General features: G+C 42.3%; 1 protein-coding gene across 1 annotated transcript in view; it reads left to right on the forward strand.

Moving 5' to 3' along the window:
• Positions 1–1,133: 1,133 nt before the first annotated feature.
• Positions 1,134–21,499, forward strand: part of RRAS2 (RAS related 2) — a 60,039-nt gene continuing 39,673 nt past the window's right edge. Inside the window, exon 1 of the mRNA XM_042441520.1 lies at positions 1,134–1,390. Coding sequence (XP_042297454.1) covers positions 1,286–1,390 — 105 coding nt within the window. The 5' untranslated portion in view covers positions 1,134–1,285. The remainder of the gene's footprint in view (positions 1,391–21,499) is intronic.

Consider the following 21,499-nt stretch of genomic DNA (forward strand, 5'->3'; position numbering starts at 1 on the left):
TAATCTTAATTTCCTGACTACAGTCCCTGTTCCTATTGATGTTTGATCCTAGGTGTGAAAATTCTTTTACTGTTTCTATTTCCTCCTTGCCTAGTTTATGCAAGTTCTCCATGGTCATTATTTCTGTTTTCTTTATCTTCAACAGGAAGCCTGCCTTTGCACTTTCTTCCTTGCTCTCTCTACATTCTAATTAAAACAGTATGTAAAGAGAGATCTTGTAGCCTCTTTGAAGACTTAACTGAAAGAAAGAAAGCAAGAAGTTGGCAGCATAAGCTTTTGTACACTTCCTCAGATGCATTTAGTGGAGTGGAAAGAATGGATTTGTAAATGTGAATTGACATCCTCATATACCAATGGCATAGGTCTGTGCCTGGCTTCCACTCTCCTAAATGCATCTGAGGAAGTAGACTGAAATCTAGGAAAGCTTATGCTGCCAACTTCTTCCTTCCAGTGATCTCCCTCTACATGCTGATTCCAGAGACAAACATGGCTATATCTTTGAATGCTACCACTAATTGAAACAAAAACCCATCAGTGATATCATACCTTTATTGACCAACTGAAATGTGCAATATACTTGTTTCAAGCTTTCGAAGCTCCGTGGGCTTCTTCCTCAGGCAAGATGTTACAAACCAAACAGGAGAAGGAAGAAACAAAACAATTGGAGATGTTAGATGCCTGCATGTTGCTTCAGTCCTTTTAGTAAAGATGTAGCCTTCCTCCTCTTCCTCTTGCAAAGGAAGGGAAGGGAAGCATTACTGTACTGGAGTCTCATTTAGTTTTTAGTCAATAAATATTGCTTATCACTGAAGCCTTCAAATAGCTTGACACATAAATATCTCAACATAAATAATAACTTTAAAAGAAACTAAGTTTCTCTACGTTGTCAGAAATGGGCAAGGCCCTATTAATGTCTCACTTAAAAAAGGAGAAAGAAAGAAAGAAAGAAAGAAAGAAAGAAAGAAAGAAAGAAACTTTTGCTCTACCTGCAGTTAAGAGAAAAGGGGGAAAGCTTCCAAAGAGGGAAGGGAAGTGACCCCTCCCACCTCATGCATATTCATCCTCATTTGCATGCCTGGCCCCTCCCCCGACGGCCATTTGTAGGGCAGCCCAAAAGGCTCGGCCAGTCGCTTGCTGCCACTCTCTGCTGAGCAGCAGCAGCAGCAGCAGCTAGTAGTCCTTGGGGCGCCTCCCTGGGCCTGAGCAGGAGGAGGCAGGAGGAGCAGAGGAAGCCGGCCTGGGGCTGGGGCTGGCCTGCCTGCCTGCCTGGGGCTCGCCCTCCTCGATGGCCGCGGGCTGCAGGGACGGCCCGGGGCAGGAGAAGTACCGGCTGGTGGTGGTGGGCGGCGGAGGGGTGGGCAAGTCCGCCCTCACCATCCAGTTCATCCAGGTGAGCAGCAGCAGCAGCAGCAGCAGGAGGAGGAGGAGGAGGAGGCATCAGGGGGTCCTCCTCCCCCGCAGAGGGAGTGCCCTGGCCCACTATAAGAAGCTCCCAACACTCCTATTAAGGCAGGCAAAAGAGGGCTTCTCAGTCCTGCTCAAAATGGAAGGCTTTCTGGGATTCCTCTTGGGAAGGAGGCGGAGGAGGAGGGTGGCCAGATGGGGTCCTCACCCGGCCAAGGAGCCACATGGAGGATAAAAGGGAGGACCCTGGCCCACTATAAAAGCCCCCAACACTCTTAGGCAAATGCAGGCTTCTCAAAATGGAGGACGTGTTGGGATTCCTCTTGGGAAGGAGGCGGCGGACCCCTGGGAGGAGGAGGAGGACCAGCCACTGCAAAATGGAGGAGGCTTGAAGGAAAAGGGAGGACTATTGCCCACTATAAAAGCTCCTAAGAAAGGCAAATGCAGGCTTCTCAGTCCTGCTCAAAATGGAGGACATTTTGGGATTTCTCTTGGGAAGGAGGCTGAGGTGGAGGACCCCTAACAGGAGGAGGAAGAGGAGGAAGGGTGGCCAGATTGGGTCCTCATCCCGCCAAGGAGCCAAATGGAGGACGTGCAAGGAAAAAGGGAGGACCATGACCCACTTATAAGAAGCTCCAAAGGCAAATGCAGGCTGCTCAAAATGGAGGACGTGTTGGGATTCCTCTTGGGAAAGAGGAGGAGGACGGGTCCGGGAAAAGGAGGACCCCTGCAGGAGGGGGGAAGGGTGGCCTCAGATGAATCCTTCTATCTGCAAAGCAGGAGGACCAGATACCGCAAAATGGAGGACGCTCGAGGGGAAAAAGGGAGGATCATGGCCCACTATAAAAGCTCCCAACACTCCTTAGAAAAGCAAATGCAGGCTTTTCAGTAGCCACTCCCTGGAAATGTAAAGCCGTGGTTCCCAGTGGTGCTCAAAATGGAGGACGTGTGGGGGAGTCCTCCTGGACAGAGATGGTGGAAATGGAGGACGTGTCCTGGGAAAGGAGCTCTTGGTGGTGTTCAAGATGGTAGGGGACGTTTGGGGGATTCCTCCTGGACAGGAGGTTGAAATGGAGGACGTGTCCAGGAAAAGGAGGACACCTGGTCATCCGAGGAAGAGGAGAAGTGGCTGCTTTCCCTGCCCTCTGGGCCTCTAGCGCCTTGGGGAAAAGGCTCTCTCTCTTGCTGCCCAGGATGACCAGGCGCCCTCCTTTCCCAGGACCTATCTTCCCATTTCAGCCTTCTGTCCAGGAGGGATTCCAAAATGTCCTCCATTTTGAGCACAAAGCATGGATTTATCTTTATAGGAGTGTTTTTCGCATTTATTTGATAATGTCCTACATTTGGTCTTGACTTTCCTCCATTTTGCGGTGCCAGGTCCTCCTTTGCAGTGAGGACACATCCAGGCTGGCTAGACACCTTCCTTTCTTTCTAGGGCCTGCCCTCCATTTACACCTTCTGTCCAAGAAGAACCCCAAAACGTCCTCCCTTAGGATCAGGACTAAGAACCATGCATTGTTTTGAGCTTTGGTCAGGTCAGGTCCCCTATTTTCCTTGAATGTCCTACATTCGGGGGGGGGCAGAGGTGCTCCATTTCCAGGACACGTCCTCCATTTCATCCTTCTGGCCAGGAGGAATGCCAAAAAGCCCTCCATTTTGAGTAGGACTAAGAAGCATGCTTCTTAGGGGGAGAGGACTCGGGGTTCCATCTGTGCTGGCAAAATAATCCGGTTTGATACCACTTTAGCTCTGGTGATACACGTCCCTGAATTCCATAGCCTTGAACCATGTTAAAGTGGTGTCAGACTGGACTGTTTTGCAAGTGCGGATGCAACCTGAGTCCTTTCCCCAACACCTTTCTGACACGTGTCTGCATTTACTTGAGAGTCAGTCTTCCCCAGCTTGGTGAGGTCCGCTTTCCCAGACATCTGTCTCTTGGAAGGAGATCTGTGTCTGTCCTTCCATGAATTTTCCTCACAGCAGATCTGTTCCTTTAACCGCAGCCTCAAAAAACAACATGGGTTGCGATCGAGATTGGGGTGTGCAATGAGTTCATTGGGGTTACCTTTCTTTTCCCTTTGTAAATTGTTTTGTTTTTTGCTTGCCAACCCCTAACCTTCCCTTCCCAAATATCCTCCATCCAAATACAATGTGATTTCTTAAAAATCAAATCTCTCTCTTTTAAATTTTGCTTTTGCTGCTGAAAATGAGTAGACAGATGATTTTGGCAGAAATTCTTTGCTTGTGTAACCTCACCTGGAGGAAGTATTTAAAGTTGTCTTACGCTCCATAAATATCACTTATTTCTGTGAGCCTTGGCATCTCCTGGAGCAAGCAGTAGACAGTTTAAAGCTTGTTTGGTTATCTCAGGCTGACCAGATGTGTCCTCACTGCAAAGGAGGACATTCCAGAAAAATGGAAGACATTCCAAAATAAATGCTGAAAACACTCATAGAGCTATATGTTCATGCTGCTTGTTCATGTTCAAAATGGAGGACAGTTTGGAATTCCTCCTGTACAGAAGGTTGAAATGGAGGACTTGTCCTGGAAAAGGAGGATCTCCAGTCACCCTGGGTTATCTGGATCTCCTGTTCTTTCCATAGAGGATTGGTATCATTATGAATTTGTACATGTGGGTATAAAGCGTTCATGCGTAAAAGCTATTTATTGGATGAGATCTGAATAGTTTGGACCAAAAAGCAAAACTGGCTGAGGTTACAGAAAAAGTGATGTTCCTCTTTGTGACAGCTGTTAGGCATTTCCTTACTGATCTTTATATAACCACCTCATAGATTTGATTGTTCCACAGCCCTATTGGAAGATAAGTTGAAGTCAAATGTTTGCATTATCGCAGTGTGTGTGTGTGTGTGTGTGTGTGTATATATATATATAGAGAGAGAGAAGCCCTATTAGAGTGTTGTTGTTGTGTGCCTTCAAGTCAGCCCTAAGGTGAACCTACCAAGGGTTTTTCTTGGCAAGATTTGTTCAGAGGAGGTTTGCAATTGCCTTCTGAGGCCGAGAGAGTGTGACTTGCTCAAGGTCACCCACTGGGTATTTTTTTATGGCTGAAATCAAACTCTGGTCTCCAGAGTCGTAGTTCAACTCTCGAACCACTGTACTAGCTCTCTATTAGATTACTGATCATTTAACAGACTTTGTATGCAGTATCACTCAAGTTCTTTTAATATAGCTCCTGATTTCCAAAGCATACACACTACTTTTAAAGACAATAAGCTTGTGCCTGATCTTCTGGGACGCAGTGGTCCTTGCTTCTGAGCAAATACACATAGAATTGAGCTTTAAATGTATCTGACAGTTGTGTCCTGGCTCTCTTCTGATGCCATTGTGGATGCCAGACTAATAAAGCTGAAAATGAGACCCAAAGTGCACTCATAAAAGTATCCATTTACATTTTAGTCCTGGTTTGGTTTAAAGGACTGTTTATGGCTATCTTGCTCCACATAATGTTGGATTTGTTTATCGGTTTGAATGTCCGCTGTCTTCTGTTGCTGTTGCATGGTAGCAAAAAATCTGAATAGCTTTCCTTCTCTGAAATGCTGGAGTTGGAATAATTGTAATCCTATTTTGTTAGGCCTTCTGGTGGATCTTTGCCAGTGGATGGAGATAATTAGTTTATTCCTGCATGGCTGAAGCCACAGTTCACAGATTACCATTCAGATTTTGTATGGCTTCCATAGATAGTACTGTCTGGATGCTGACTGTGGCTCTGTGCGCTCTTTAGTTTGAAAGGCCAGAAGAATGGCTGTGTTGGTCTTTTTTAGCAAAATCTGAGTTCTGTAAACTAACATAACATGAGGGACGTTGTTGTGGGCTTGAGTTTGCTGAAAGCCACAGTTGGACTGCTAAATTGGCCTTTAAGCAGCCAGGACAAAACTATATGTTTGTCCTCTGAAGAGAATAGGGATCTTTAAATGGAGATGAGTATGCACTGGTGGCAAAGGATTAGCTGTGATATGATTGCAGACTCTGAGATGTAACTCAGTGCAGATGCTCTTACTTCAGTAATATTGGTACAAAGCCAACAGTAGAGTCATAGAACTGTGAATCATTTTATTTAAAGTTCTCTTCCTATTGGGAAAAAGAGAGAGAGGTGTGCAAGTGGAAGAGAGAAAGTCCTATTTTCCATTTCATTTAACAATTGCCATGATACATACTCTTACTTTCTTGGTGTTTACTTGTTAAATTAGGTAATTCAGGCCTGGATGTCATAATCTGTTGTGGAGGACCCAGCATGTTGATAGGAGCCAGGTGGTGTAGTGGTTTGAGTCTTGAATTAGGACTCTGGGAGACCCAGGTTCAAATCCCTGCTCAGCCATGGAAACCAACTAATGACCTAGGGCAAGTTGCACACACTCTGCCTCAGAGGACGACAATGACAAACTTCCTCTCAATAAATCATGCCAAGGAAACCCAATGATAGGTTTGCCTTAGGGTTACCTTAAATTGGAAATAACTTGAAGGTACACAGCAATAACACAATACTTAGGCGGGGTACAAACCGCCGCTTTGTGGCGCTCCCCCGCCGCCGCCATTTGCTCCGTGCGGGAGCCGCAGCAGCCAAACCGCGCGGCTCCCGCGTGGAGCAAAAAAGAAGCTCCATTTCGGAGCTTCTTCTTGCGGCGCCTCTATGACGTCGCGAGGCGCCTGGCGCAGACTCGCGACGTCATAGGTGCCGCGACACGTCTGGACGCTATGCGTCCAGTACGTAAAGATGGCGGCGCCCATGTAGAAGGGGCGCCGCTATCTTGTACGTATAGGATACGTACTAGGGTTAGGGGGGTGCGGAAGCACCGCCCCTTCCTAACCCTAGTACGTATCCTATACGTACTATATGGCGGTTTGTATCCCGCCTTAGTTTAATCTGGAGCCTGAATTTATTTCACTACTGCAGTGTCATAAAATGCTTCATTTATAATTCATTATATAAAGTTGTACTGTTTGGCACTAACAGCATTGAAAAAACAAAAAAACTTTAGTTTAGTACAGACAAAATTGTGAATATACTGTATACCTACTCAGCTAGAAGGGTAGGCACAGTCCACTTTTTTTTTCTGGGTCTAGTTAGACCTTAGTTTACACCCAGATCTTTGAGTTCCATGCAGTTTCTGCCCCATCTACTGATCTTTTTCTCTTCCAGCAAGGCAGGGTGATTTGTCCAGTTCATAGTGTCACAGTTGTTTGGTATGGGGGTTGAAAAGGTAGATGGAGCAAGTCTGAAATACAGCAGCCACAGGCTGCTTCTGCTGTGACTGTCTACCAAACCAGAACAAAGGTCGGAGGAAGGAGGCAAACAGCAATTCACAAGCCACAAAGGCCTTCCTACATGTGCCTCCCTTGAAGACAACAGCCCTCACTAGTGGCAAAATCTATGTCTAAAGCCAAGGGCAGGTGGGCAAAATGCCCGCCACAGGCTCCTTTTGAAGCCCTTGATCCCTCCAGGCTTGCTGGCCTGTGCTTTTTCTGGCCATAAAAACTGTGAATTGTTTCTCTTGGAAGTCACTAGGAGCATCACATCAAATAAATTAGCTATCCCCACCACAGCACTTCATAATATAAAAAGTACATGTTTTTTCAAAGCTAGACATAGGCTTGCAGCCTATAAGGGTCTCAGGCTACATCTACACTGCAGAAATCATCCAGTTTGACACTGCTTTAACAGCCATGGTTCAATGCTATGGAATTCTGGGAACTAGTTTGTGGCCCCAGAGCCTAGAGCGACAACAAACTACAGTTCCCAGAATCCCATAGCATTGAGCCATGGCCGCTAAAGCAGTGTCAAACTGGATTATTTCAGCAATGTGGATACAGCCTAAGAGGCAAAAATTAATCCTGGAAGTTCCTGGGCCAATCTATAGTATTCATCCAAGTGTATGTGCCTTCAGGTTGCCTGTTGTTTTATGGCGACCCCATAAATTTCATAAGATTTTCAAGTTTTCTTAGGCAAGAAATACTCAGTGGTAGCAATTTATTTATTTATTTACTTACTTAATTTCTGTGCCACCTTTCTCCCAGAAAAGGACCCAAGGCAGCTTATAAGATAAAAACATCTAAAAACAAAATCTCACAATAAAAATTTAAAACAATTAAAATCCTCTATTTAAGACAATATAAAGTTAACATTACACATACAAAGTTAAAAACGTCACTAAAACACATACCCCATATAAACCACCTTTCCCGATAACCCAATAAAAAGCTTGCTTGAATAAAAATGTTTTTGCTTGCTGGTGTATTTCATGTAGCATTTCAAGTGAGTGTACTTTTTAAGGAAAATATGTCAGTAATTCCAGAAGAGAAACTGTTGTTACTGTTTTTCCCAGGTGTTCATCAACATTTCCAGTTTTTTCATTGGAAAAATGTAAAGGTTAGTCCTGTGGGGATAGAGCAGGGGAAACAGACCCCCCTTTTCACATCGCTGGGGGTGAGGGCAAGCACTTTGACAGAACAGGCTTCCCAATCCAGGAGCCTCTTCTACCCATACAGGCAGTCTGCACAACCTCGAGTCATGACTTCTCCATTAGGCGTGGGCTGAAGGAAGGAGCCATGTTTGTTCGTGGCATTTTTGTAGCATTCTTCTTTTAAGGGCTTGGGGCAGTATGTATTGACTGTTGATTAAATAACCACACCCAGAAAAAAAAGAGCATTATTGACTTGGTGGAAGTAAAAGGTACTACTCATGGTTTGTTTGCTGCAAGCAGTGGGATTGCACTCTGCTCACTATCGTGCTCTTTTGCATTTCTTTGCTAGTCTGCCAGTTTAAATAATCCAACAGAACTGGAGACGGTGATTAGTTATTGTTCATATTGGAGCAAGCCATTCTCAGAATGGATTTGTAGCATGTTGCTCAAAAGCCTCAATTTGCCTAGCAATAATTTATTTTCTATATCCAATAACACTCGAAGTTGTTTGGCTTCTTGGGGCTAGAAATATCAGTATAAAAAGAACAATTTAAGATGTTGTGGAATAGTTTGACTGCAGTTCATTGCACTTGATGCATTACTCTTACCCATATACACACACTTACACAAAGGAAATTATCATGTTAGTATAAAAGGAAGAGGCTAAACTAGTACTCCTTTCCTTGGCACATAGCTTCTTTCATGGAGAGGGCTTTTTGACCCATAGAAACTTTCAGTCCTGCAAGCCCCACCTCCCAGAAACAAGTTTGCTGTTTTGAAGAGCTAGGTTGTAGATGGGTTATTTTCTTACCTTGTTTGCCTCAGTTCATCAACAGCTTTTGAGCACATTCCTCTGTTTGGCTATACATGTATCAGAATTGTGTATGTTATCCTGGGACAATCTACATGTGATTCCTGTAGTTTATATTCTATATATACATGTGATATTTGGGTCAATATACTTTTTTTCTATGCCATTAAAATATCTGTGCTACCCACCTGCGTTTGTCAAGGTATGTGTGTCATCAGATGGTCAGCGCTGCTGTCTATAGAGTAGGTTGCTAGCACCAGTTCCAATGATTTTCTTTAAATTCAATATGTGGATGAGCTGATAATTCCAGTTAGACTAACTTCATTCAGACAGTGCAGTCTCAAGAGCAATCAGAAATGCTTCTGAGGTACAAATGAGGAAAAAGTGTGTTCATGTATTTTATTTTTGAATGGGGAAGCAATGATGTTAGCATTGGTTTCACAACACACACATAGCAGCCCTACAGTCCCTCTCCTACCAAGCATTCTCTAGATGAACATTGTAGTTGATTTCAGAGTTTGTTTGCCATGCCTTAGCAAGTGAAAGCATTATAAATAAAATTTAGGGCCCGAACAGACAGGCAGACATAAAGCTGCTTCTGGTCACTTTGGAAGTATGCTGTTTAAATGATGCATGTGTCCTAAGAGGCCCGAAGCTGCATCAACACAGCGCTCCAGTCCTTAGGACTGGAGCGTGGCTCTGGCACGGCTTCCGGCCTCTTAGGACACATACATTATTTAAACAGCATACTTCCAAAGTGACTCAAAGCAGCTTTATTTTGGCCTGTCTGTTCGGGCCCTTAGTTTGTCTAGACTTGAGTTTAATGAAAAGGGTCTAATCATACTAATGATATGAACAGAATAGCACAGGGTACCCAAAAAAAAAAAAAAAGGCACGAATTGGTGTTGCATCATACAAGAGGAACAGATGAAGGGATGAAATGGCTTGCTTTGCACCAAGACAGGGCTTGTTAAAGTTCCCTGCTGCTGTTTTTTGTGGGTTTTTCAGGCTATGTGGCCATATTCTAGCAGAGTTTTTTTCCTGACATTTCGCCAGCATCTGTGGCTGGCATCTTCAGCCACAGATGCTGGTGAAAGGTCAGGAAGAAACTTTGCTAGAACATGGCCACATAGCCCTAAAAACCCACAAAAAACTATGGATGCCGGCCATGAAAGCCTTCAACTTCCCCTGCTGTTGTTTTTTAAGCTAGTATATAGAAGTGTGTGTTGTTTTTACTTAATTGCTTAGACACATCTCTATACATATAGTAAGGTGACTGCATGTTCACAGGGGCTGGGGAGTTAAATAATTAGTACAGAGATTGATTAGTGATGAAGTAATATGTCTTCAAGTGAAGGTGTGTTGCCTCTGACTATCGTCCTAGTAAAGCGTTGGCTCCTTGGGTCAGGGGTGTAAATCATGCAATCCTCCAGATGTTGGACTACCAACTGTAGGATTCTTTACCATTGGGAGTACTGATTAGGGCTGCTGGACATGGGAGTCCCACAGCATCTGGTGAGTTCAATGATTGCTACTCTTACAAGCCAAGTATATGCTGTGCCACAGGACGTAATGGCTTTGCCTATAGTGCTAAATGTTAAATATGTCTCCTGATATAGGCAGGACTCTCTTCTCAAAGTAACTGCTGCTCCTTCGATGGCAAATCCTGTCCACATTGGACTTTGGTGTTTAAGAAGGCGGCTTCCAAACAGCAACACTTAATTCCAAACCAGGCATGGAGAAAGTGTGCCCTTTCAGAGAATGCTGCTCCCAGGGTTCTTCACATTTGACTGTGTTAGCTAAGACTGATGGGGATTAGAGTCCATGAATATCACTGTGCACAATCCTGTTCTAAATTCAGGCTCTGCAGTGAAAAACTGTCAAGAAGCCTTAGTTTAACTTCTTTCTCTAGAAATAACAAGAACTTCATAAAGGTGACAGAAGGATCTAGACCCAAAAATGTGTGGGTTAGTAGCATCCTTAATTGTGCCAAATATTTCCACAATCCACTCATTGTCAAAAGTAGCAGGACCTTTCATAATGGATGTTGTAACACTATAAACATTCATTTGCTCCTAGCAGTAATCCAGGGTCTCTCTAGTGCCAGATAAAGTTATCACTGCTATACAAACTAACCCAAGTTCCTTTCTGTAGCAAGAATAACTGGGAGGGGAGGGAGGAAAGAGACACTGTCATCTTTCTGGCAGGGAAGACAAGAATGAACTAATTGTGTGAAATTTCCCAGGAGCCAGTAAAGCTCAGCATTTATGAAGCTGTGTCCAGATCCACACAGTAATCTCTTTAATAGTATTTAAGGGGTATTTACTATTGGGCCCACATATTTTTAGCTGCAGGATTCAGAGATGGAAGTATGTTTAGGATTTGGGATTCTGTTCTGATTGAAAATATAGTTTTGTTGCTTGGCACTGCATATTAGTTCCAGGATTTGTACATTGGTGCTGAATCTCTCTAGCTTTCAGCCTGTCCTGGGGGCATTGCACTGAAGTTCCCACCAGCCTTTGGTATATCTGATCTAAATGTACTAACTTTTGGCTCAATTTGAAGAAAAACAGTAGGGAGGTGAAACTTAGGAAGAATATTGATGTGACAACAGATAAAGAAACTGAAATGAAATATTAAGTGCAAGTTTCACATCCTCATAGGTGTAAACAAACAGCTTCCAGCATTTTTGATGAAGCCTTAAATAACTTTGTTTTTGTCCTTATTTGTTTAAAGTGGAGTGAGATGCTGCCTGTTGTGCCCCCTTTTAACTATCTGTTGCAGCTATTTGTGACTTCCAGAGTGGGAGCAGACAAAGTATAGTCTTCCACCTATTGTTGGACCGCAGTTCCCAGCATTTCTCAGCATTGGCTACGTTGGCTAGGGCTGATGGTACATGCAGGCTGGTGGCATCTGGAATGCTTAATTTGGCATATCTCTGTTCTAGGGTTAGCCTGTTAGTCCATTTCTATAGGGCTTGAGGTTGCTGATGTACTGGTTGGAGTGTTGGACTAGGGCTGGGAAACCAGGGTTCAGATTCTCATTCAGTCACAGAAAATCATTGGGCAACTCATACTGAGAGGAAAGCAAACAGCAAACCACCTCAGAATAAGTATTGCCAAAACAACAACAACAACAAAACCAACCAACAAACAAAACCTTATGATAAGGATGCCACAGGTCAGTGTCAGCCTGAAGGCACAAAACAACATCTCTTGATGCAGTCTTTCCCAAACTCATTTGTGGTTTGTGGTATACAGAAATTTCTCTTTGTATAGGAGTGGATGTTGCCAAGGGGGCAGAGTGTCATTTTTTGTTCTTCCAGACCCTCAGGAGGTTGAACCCATAGACCTGGTGTGACAGTGACTGGAAATGATATTTCAAATGACAGGAATGTCTTGTTACATCAAATGACTTTTTAAATAAGATGTCAGAATGGGCCTTCTTGAAACAGAGTTTAAACAGCTCTCCTGGAATTTACTTTAAAATACACTATTTTAAGAGAAAAATAAATTCCATCTCTTTAAAATAATCAAGGTTCAGGAGGCATTTGGAGAACAAGGCCCTTACCGGAGGACACAGGTAGCTTTTGGTATATAGAACACAATCTCTCTTCTTGCTGTGGCAGATGAATTACAACTGTTGCTTATCATGAACTTCAATCTTGCATTTGGCCACACAAGAAAGTGAAGCCTAGGAATATCCTGAAGACGTTATTGGTCCTTAACTCCTAATGAAACAAGTACTTCTCAAATACACACTGTTGTCCTGTGAGAGATGCCATGGGAAGTTAAATCTTCAATACATAATTAGAGGTAAACCAGATGGGATGCAGTGGGACTTACTTTTGAGTTAATACTTATGTATGTGTATATGTATAAGATAACCTATAACATCAATAAATATGTTTAGGATTATCATAGAATCATAGAGTTGGAAGAGAAGGGCCATCTAGTTCAACCCCTGCCATGCAGGAACTCTCAATCAAAGCATACTCGACAGATTGGCATCCAGCCTCCATTTAAAGACTTCCAAGGAGGGAGACTCCACTGCACTCCGAGGGAGTGTTTTCCACTGTCGAATAGCCCTTGCTGTCAGAAAGTTCCACCTGATGTTGAGATGAAATATCTATTCCTGTAGCTTGCATCCATTGTTCTGGGTCCTATTCTCTGGAGCAGCAGAAAGCAAGCTCCCTCCTCAACATGACATCCGTTCAAATATTTAAACAAGGCTATCATATCACTTCTTAACCTCCTCTTCTCCAGGCTAAACATCTCCAGCTCTCTAAGTCATTGCTCACAGGGCATGGTTTCCAGACCCTTCACCGTTTTAATCGTTTAGATTACAGGATGTCATCATCCTATGAGTTCAAAATACCCCATCCATAAAGGAGATTAGTTGTGTGACAGCAAGATATTTTCTTCTGGACTAACTTTAATCCACTGAGGAAGCACAAGAGAGCACTCTCAGAATAGTGATTCATAAGAAAACACAGGGGATGGATTCCTTCAAAAGCAAATGTTACACACACACACTTTCTGTCATATATATACATACACATTCTCGACAAGAGTGCATTATGTGTTTCCAGTTTTGCTTCAAGGGGAAAAAAGTATTCCATTGTTATCAGGACTTAGGGGGAGATGATGAATTGAGCACAGCTAAGATAAGGTTAGCTTTTTTAATTTGAGGGGCTGAGTGCAAAGCAGCTTAAGATGCAACTAGCTGCTGAACTTCTTCAAGGCCCAAATCCTAGAAAATTGGTTGGAAAAGCAATCTGAATAAACTGTTTGCTTTAGACGGGAAGAAGGCAGAAATAAGTTGCTTTGTGTCTTGTCAGTTGTGCAGTAGAATGTGTGCAGCTGCTGCCTCCAAAGAGCTTTCTTCCAGCTGTCTCATACTGGGCCGTCACAATATACTGGAGCATTTTCTTTGCACTTAACCATCTTAACATTTCCGTTTCTGTGTCCAAAGAAATGGAGCTTAGTGGGCCTGTGGCAATTCTCTTTGTCTTTTAAAAAATGTTAACCGTTGCTTGATTCAGATAAACAATATGTTAATCATATGAAATGTACCAGAAATATACTGCTGATATTTAAACAAATGTTACAAAAATGCTGTTACATGTTTCTTGGTTGTTGTCCCCTTCCCCCTTGGTAAGTAGATCAGGATTAAAAGTTGATAGTCTGCATTTTGTTTAATCACTCCATCTAATTTTGGGATAACTCTCCCAGTTTTGGGGTCTAATCCCTCGTTCACTAGAACGAGTTTGTCTTTGCTAGGAACAGGCATATTCCAAGTGTATGAAAGGCCATAAAAGGAAATAAGACATGCATTTTTGCCACTTGTCACATGTTACTTGGATTGTGGATGTCATGATTGGTGCAGTGTAACAAAATCCAGATTAGGTTACCAGAAAGAAATGTTATTTCTTGCTATTTCTGAAGCAGCTGGTAATATATATCCATCAACTCTGCTGGGACAGTGAAGAGAGAACACAACGTATTTCTTGAGTTTAGCAAATGACTCTAAAGCACTGAAAGCAGGTTGCTGCTGCTCCATTCTGAATAAATGGTTGGATTGAAACAGTGATGTGGGTTTTGTGAAAAATTTTTCCACTTTCCATTTTTCCAGCACTCCCAATAATGTTATCTGATTTAGTGCATTTGATTTGCATATTGTATTTAAACACATTCAAAGTTTTATTACAATATTTGTAATAATATAATATTTTTTGTTGGGGCTGATTGTCAGGTGATTTTTTTTGCCCCCAAACCATCCAAAAACATTTCCAAAGCACCATGGTTTGATTTCATTGACATTCCAAAGGCTTTTTGTGTTCCCAGAACACAAATTTTAAAAATTGGCCAAAATGGTGGCATGATGTATCATTGCGCCATTTGAGGCACCCTGAAATATGCCAGTGCAGCCCACCAGGTGGGTGCAGGTGGAAAAAATGGCCTCCATCCACTGTGCAGTTGCCCACTCCTGTCTTATACGAACAGTTTAATTTTGTTTTGATGAGGTATAACTGTAGGTGCTTCATCTTCATTCACTTTAGTACTTATCAGTGCCATCTCAGTTGTTCCAGTACAACTAGTTGAATATTTTATTTCACCAAAGGATGGCTGTGGAAGCGCAGGCAACTCAGTCACATGTGCCTTGACTACTTGTATCTGACTGGCAGCCTGTTCATTTATCAGTCTTTTCCTCCAAGCACAAGGGTTTGGAATGCAGCAGCCTGAGCAACTATCGATGTGTGCGCGTGTGTGTGTACGCGCGCATGTATGGGGATTTTACGCCCTGTACATCTTTGGGTATGAAGTGACTTTTAGATACTACAAAAATGAATGGAATCTCAAATACCTTCTCCCCCCCCCCCATTGCTTTTTGGGGAGCCTGTTGCCTTCATGCTGATGGTGATTCCTTTACTGGCACTTCTGAATAAGTGAATTTCAAAGAGACAGCTGTGTTAGCCTGTTTCAGCACTAAATGGAAGAGGAAGGGGAAATAAAAAGAGTCCTGGCAGCACCTTTGAGACTAACTGATTTATTTCAGAATGAGTTTTCATGAATATCAATCCTCTTTTTGAGTTACACTGAAGAAATGGGTTGATATCTATGAAAGCACATGCTGAAGTCAGTTTGTCTTGAAGGCACTGGCAGACCTTCCTTCATTGCTTCCCCCTTTCACTTTATGCATATATGTGTTTGTAACTGCTGTTTATTTAGTAGTGGAAAAAAGAAATTGCTGGGCTTAAGGTTAACAAGAGCAGTAAACCCAGGCCAGCACCGGTGATGCTGGGTGCCTGGTTCAGTCTTCACCCACAGGGATCCCTCAGGGTGTACAACCTGTAGCAGTCCAGGCATTCTTGGTCTACAGATGTTGTCATTCTGGATCGTTGGCTATGCTGTAGAGCCCTGACAGAGCTTGTGGTCCAACCACATCTGGAGAGCTGCATACTGCATACCCTATTATAGTTGATGCCTCCTACAATGTTTCATTCTTTCTCTTACCTACCCCTTCCATCATCATAATGAGTAGCGGTAAAAGGTAAAGATATTCCCTGTTGACAAGGTTGTCAAGTTGTGTCCAACCCTAGGGGACGGTGCTCATCTCTGTTACTAAGCCGAAGAGCCAGCATTGTCAGAGACTACTCTGTGATCATGTGGCCAGAATGATTGCATAGACCACTGTTTACCTTCCCACTGGAGTGGTACCTATTTATCTACTTTCATTTGTATGCTTTTGAACTGCTAGATTGGAAGAAGCTGGGACTAGTAAAGGGAGCATACCCCATCATGCAGCACCTGGGCCTGAAACTGCCAACCTGCCGATCTTGCAATCAATAGAGTGAACAACTTAACCACTTGAGCTACCACATCCTTCATAATGAGTAGTGTGCTAATTTATAAATAGGTAAATATCCCATACATAGACAAAGAAGTTGTTGTTTTGTACCTTTCAAGTAGTTTCTGACTTATGGCAATGCTAAGACAAACCTATCATGGGGTTTTCTTGGCAAGATTTGTTCAGAGGAGGATTTCCATTGCCCTGAGGCCAAGAGAGTCTTGCTATGTATACTGCAATCTTGTAGATACTTAACTATTGAATGGAGTGGAACTTAAATGTGAGTGGATGTGCACAAAATCACACCTTTAGCGAGTAACATTTAAGCAACAAACAATTGGCCCCAAGGGCTATTTTGATTGTCTTCTCTGTCACGCCACTGATGTCCTCCTTCCTTTCTGACCAAATCAAGAAACAACTGATTTATTCCTTGTTTAGGTTCCTTTCGGATCTGAGTGCTTACTTTCAGGTTGTGTTTGAGTGGACTTCATTTCATCATGGAGAAATGTTAAATTGTATAGGTAGCAGCAGCAAATTGTAAGCACCTATGGTAAATCATTAACTTTCAGGGTTTCTGCCACAGGAGGGATGGAAAGTGTTCTATTTCTCCTTCACTCAGTTTCCTTGATATCTGTAGTATGCACAGCAGAGGGACTGAGTTCTTGATCTCACCTCTGCCATTCTGCTCTTTAACCTGCATAGGATTCTTTTTTGCCTGTAGTTGCTAAGCTAGTGATTAAATACAAGGCAGGTGTTCTTATAGCACTACAGCATTAGATGAGCAAAACAGCTAGTATAGGGAGCATCCCATCTAGGGCAAAGGGTAGGATTCTCCAGAGAGAGAATAAGGATGTAGGCAAAATACATAGCAAGCATCATAGAGATAAAGGAAAAGGAAATAACAGTTTTGTTGTTTTTATTTCAAAAACATAGTGGGTCAAGAGAGCTATAGTATTTTCTACTTACAGACTCTGGTTTTTGTTGTAAACTTTGCATCTTGTTTGTTGCTTTTGTTCTTGGAAGCAAAAACAAAAGCAAAAATTTAGAACTCCTAAATTTGGAACTCCAAATTTCACTCCTAGACAAAGGACAAAATGTCTGGAGTCATGCCATTAGGTTCTGTCAGTCAGGGAGACCACTAAGAGTCTACTATGCAAGGCAACTTCTATTAAAGGCCAGTGACAGGGGAAGAGGGGTGGGTATGAATAATTCAAATATGTTAACAAATAATTTGTGGCTTCATTTACTTGATTTGTCAAGATAATGATGCTTATTCCCTGTTTACATGTAAACAAATACTGTACTTGTTTACTTAGATAGGGAGTAGGAATTCTCTCTCTCTCTCTCTGTATACGTATGTACAGTATGTATGGTATTTCTGTATATTGACATCTTCAGGGCTGTTGACTACATAAAGCTGCTAGGTAAAGTGAAAGGTTTGGGGGCATTGTGTATGTGAGAGAAACTTTTATTTTATTTCCTAACTAATTCATGTGAAGTATGTTATTGTTGGCTTTCCATATTGCAGTAACAAACATGTAAAAATGCAATATACAGTTGAACATGATTATGAAAGGATTAACTAATAGTCAGGAGCAGGGCTGAAAATCTGTCTTTTCAGTCCATTGAAAGGAGCATTGAGCAGGTATCTCTTGGGTGGAGTCAGAGCATTCCATGACTGTGGATCACTTGACTTGAGAACAGCTACACTGCAGAGCATATGGCCCTAACTTGGATGGATCAGTGCTTATCATGTGATGTTAAAAAGTTTAATTCATTTTAATCTGTATTAAAGCAGTTGTAGTGTTCACGCTGCACAATTACAGCAACATGATACTTTTTTAAATGCCATGGCTCCAGCCTATGGATTTGTAGTTTGAGGGCATGTACTGTTGAGAAAATGCCACACACACCCACTCGAAACAAGACATCAGATTTCCATAGGATGGAGCCGTTACATTTAAAATGGGATCAAATCACGGTAATTGTGCAGTGTAGATACATACATATATAGACTGGTCATGTAAATAGTACAGCATGGAGCCTTTGTACATCTGGGGAAAGGGCATTTTTACTTCTTATCATGGCTAGAATATACCCAGTGACACATCTGTGTAGTATTGTGACGGTTTTGTGACTATGTAAGAATGGAGCTTTTTGTTCCAACAGCTTTTGGAAGACTATCATTTTTAAAAACTGTTGCACTGGCCTATTTTTCATCAGGTCTTCAAAAATAATTTGTTTTGAAGCCTTACACTTTTTTCTTTTTCATTTATTGTAGTATGATTAAAGGAAGTGGTTTTTCAAAAATCATGTTAAACTTGGCTAAAAATATCAGTGAGCGAGTCCTGGCTTGTAACTCAGGCCTATCTGAAGTATGCCACAAGGACATATGTAAAAAGGCCCTCATGCATGTTATTTTTTAAAGACGTAAAATGAGAGCTTATCTGTGATGCACTGAAACTCCCATCATCCCTGGACATGGGCTGTGCTGGCTAGGGCTGATGGAGGTCCAGCAATGTCTGGAAGGCTCTAGGTCCTTTCTACTGCCACAGTTCTGTGGTGCACCACAAACAAGTCCCAGTGCTTCATCCCAGGTTTGGAGGTAAGGGAAAAGTGGTGATGGGTTGCCCAGCAGTTGCTCCGTGCTTCTGAGGGTCTTGCTGCAAAATATACAGTAGTATGCTGGAGCATTTCCACTTTCATTTCTTAATTTATTATTAACCTTTATTTATAAAGCGCTGTAAATTTACACAGCGCTGTACATACAATCTTTTTAATTGGCCGGTTCCTTGCCCTTAATGCTGCTGCTATTATTGTTGTTATTGTTATTTTATTCACTTATATTCCATATTTCTCCCACTATAGGGACTCAAGGCAGTGAACAACAAGTTTTAAACAACACAATTTAAAAACAATACAAGAGCATTAAAATGTATAAATATAAAATTTAAAACACAATTAAGCAATTTTAAAAGTCAAAACAGCTTCATATGATGTGCTAGGTATTGTGCATATGCTGAAGAGGCAGGGAAGGATTCTGACCACTGTAAGCAGATATATTTATAAAAAGTCCACAAATGCAACACGGAGCCTCTGTGCTTCTGGAGAAGGGCAGTTTTACTTCTTACCATGGTTAGAATATATCCAGTGGTAGTGTTACAAAGGTTTTGTGGCTATGTAAGAATGGGGCTTTTTGTATACTTTGCATAGAGAGGATGTAAAACACACTGTATATTCAGAACCACTTCCCTTTTGGTTTGTCCGCTATCTTCACAGGAGGTTGCATTCCATGCATGCTGTAGCTGGTTGCAATTTGTCCATCCACAACTGGTGTAATAGGTATTCCAGGAGGGGTGGTCCTGGCTTCTTGAAAAGGCCTTTTATTTGCTTGAGAAGCTGTTTACTGATAAGAAGAGTGATAGCAAGAGAATGTTGATTTAGTCTACACAAGTGTGTAGTATGCTTTTTGTGGGTTAATGTCTTTAGCAATTGGAGAGGTAAATTTGTATAGGTAGAACCTGGGAGTGAATAACATCACTCTAAATGTGTACAGATTATTTTTTTACCTCAGAAGATGATTTAAAATACCCAGCAAATTGATATATCCTGTCTGTCTTACCAGAAAACTAGTACTATTTTAAAAACATTATATAAAAATGGTTATATAATTGCTTCTGAAGGAATAAATCACAATTGATTTTCTGCTAGCCAAGCTCAGAAGCAGAGAAGGGAGTTATAAACTCTTGCTTATAACTGTAGAGACTCAACAGAATGTATTTCTTACATTTATATCCCACCTTTCCCCCAGGGAGCTCAAGGAAGCATGCATGGCTCTCCTCTTCTCTACTTTCTCTTCATAGTAACCCTGTGAGGTAGATTAGACTTAAGTGAGAGCAGCTTGTCAAATGTCAGCCAGTAAACTGGGACTAGAGCTTTGATCTCCTGGGTTGCAGCCCAACATTGTAACCACTACACAACCCTAGATTTCATCTAGAGGGTACCAGGATGAGGAGGAGGCTGCTTGAGAGATCATCCAAAATATATTTGTTTGCTATTCAGCTGAATAAGACTTCAGTGAACAAGCCTGTGTGGCAGTAGTGCTCAGTTTTAGACCTTGTAAACACAGATAGCAGTGTTTATCTTCAAGGAACCGCAGCACTTAGCCATATTCAAGGGTACTGCTGTTAACTGTGCTTTAACTGTTTGTTTTCATGACCCATAATTACTGCAAACCTGCTGTTAGAGAAGGCACAGCAGGAAAAAACACTCCTCCTTTCCCCCACCTCTCCTAGTAGGCTTAAGGAGGCTAAGTCAGTCAAGAAGTTTGGCTTTTACAGAGATCTTATGAAGTAAGGAGACAATAGAGCATTTATGGATCCCAAGAATCTTCTCTCTCTCCTGGAATTTCATGGTATAGAAAAGGCTGAAATTGCCTCCCTGTGCTAAAATGTCCTTCAGAAAAGCACAGTATAAAGAGAACAAAAACAGCATCACTCCCTCCCCTTCTTCTGGGTACTGTAAGGTACATTTAGAGCAAGGATGGGATTCACCTGGGCCTCCAGGGGTTTTAGGAGAATTGGTCCTCCGCATGCATGGATTCTTCACCCACAGATTCAACCATCTGTGGCTTGAAAATATTACAAAAATAATAAATTCAAAAAGCAAACCTTAATTTTGCCATTTTATACAAGGCTTCAGGGAAAGGCATTGGCAAACCACCTCTAAACAAATCTTACCAAGAAAACCCCGTGATGGGTTTGCCTTAGGGACGCTGTATGTCAGAAATGACTTGAAGGTACACAACACACAAATAAAAGGATACAATTTTACAATGGCATTGTACAGTGTGCCCTTCGTGTCCACTGGGATTTGGTTCCAGGTCCCCCCCTTGAATACCAAAATCCGTGGATGCAAGTCCCATTAAGTGCAATATTGTAATAAAATAGCATCCCTTATATAAAATGGCAAAATCAACCTTTGCTTTTTGGAATTTGTATATTTTTTGAATATTTTCAAGCTGTGAATGATTGAATCCATGGATAAAGAATCTGTGGATATGGAGGACTGACTGTAAGGATGTGACTTTAGCATCCATGGATTTTGGTATCCACAGGAGCTCCTGGAGGCAAACCTCACTGGATAGCAAGGATCCATTGTACTGCTAGCTGCTTCCTGCACTGAGCTACTTGTAATGGATGTCTGGCAATATAAGGAAGTGACAGCATAACAATGTCTGAAATGGCAACATATTCCCATGCAAAGACTAATTTCTGTCTTGTGGGCTGTGAGTTAGAGTATCCTTGGTGCTTCAGAAGTTCAAGGATGAAGTGTATGGAAAAACTATGGCGGGTTACAGACCGCCTATTTGGGGCGGTCTGTACCCGCCCCTTTCCCCGGTTTATCGGGGCCTCAGCTGCCAGAACGGCAGCCACTGAGGCCCCAATCCACCGCTTTTCAGGCTGCGGGGAAGCGGCAAAACGCCGCTTCCCCGCAGCCTGAAAAGGGGTGTCCT

Source organism: Sceloporus undulatus, chromosome 1 (genome assembly GCF_019175285.1).
Source record: "Sceloporus undulatus isolate JIND9_A2432 ecotype Alabama chromosome 1, SceUnd_v1.1, whole genome shotgun sequence".
NCBI classification, from domain to species: Eukaryota; Metazoa; Chordata; class Lepidosauria; order Squamata; family Phrynosomatidae; genus Sceloporus; species Sceloporus undulatus.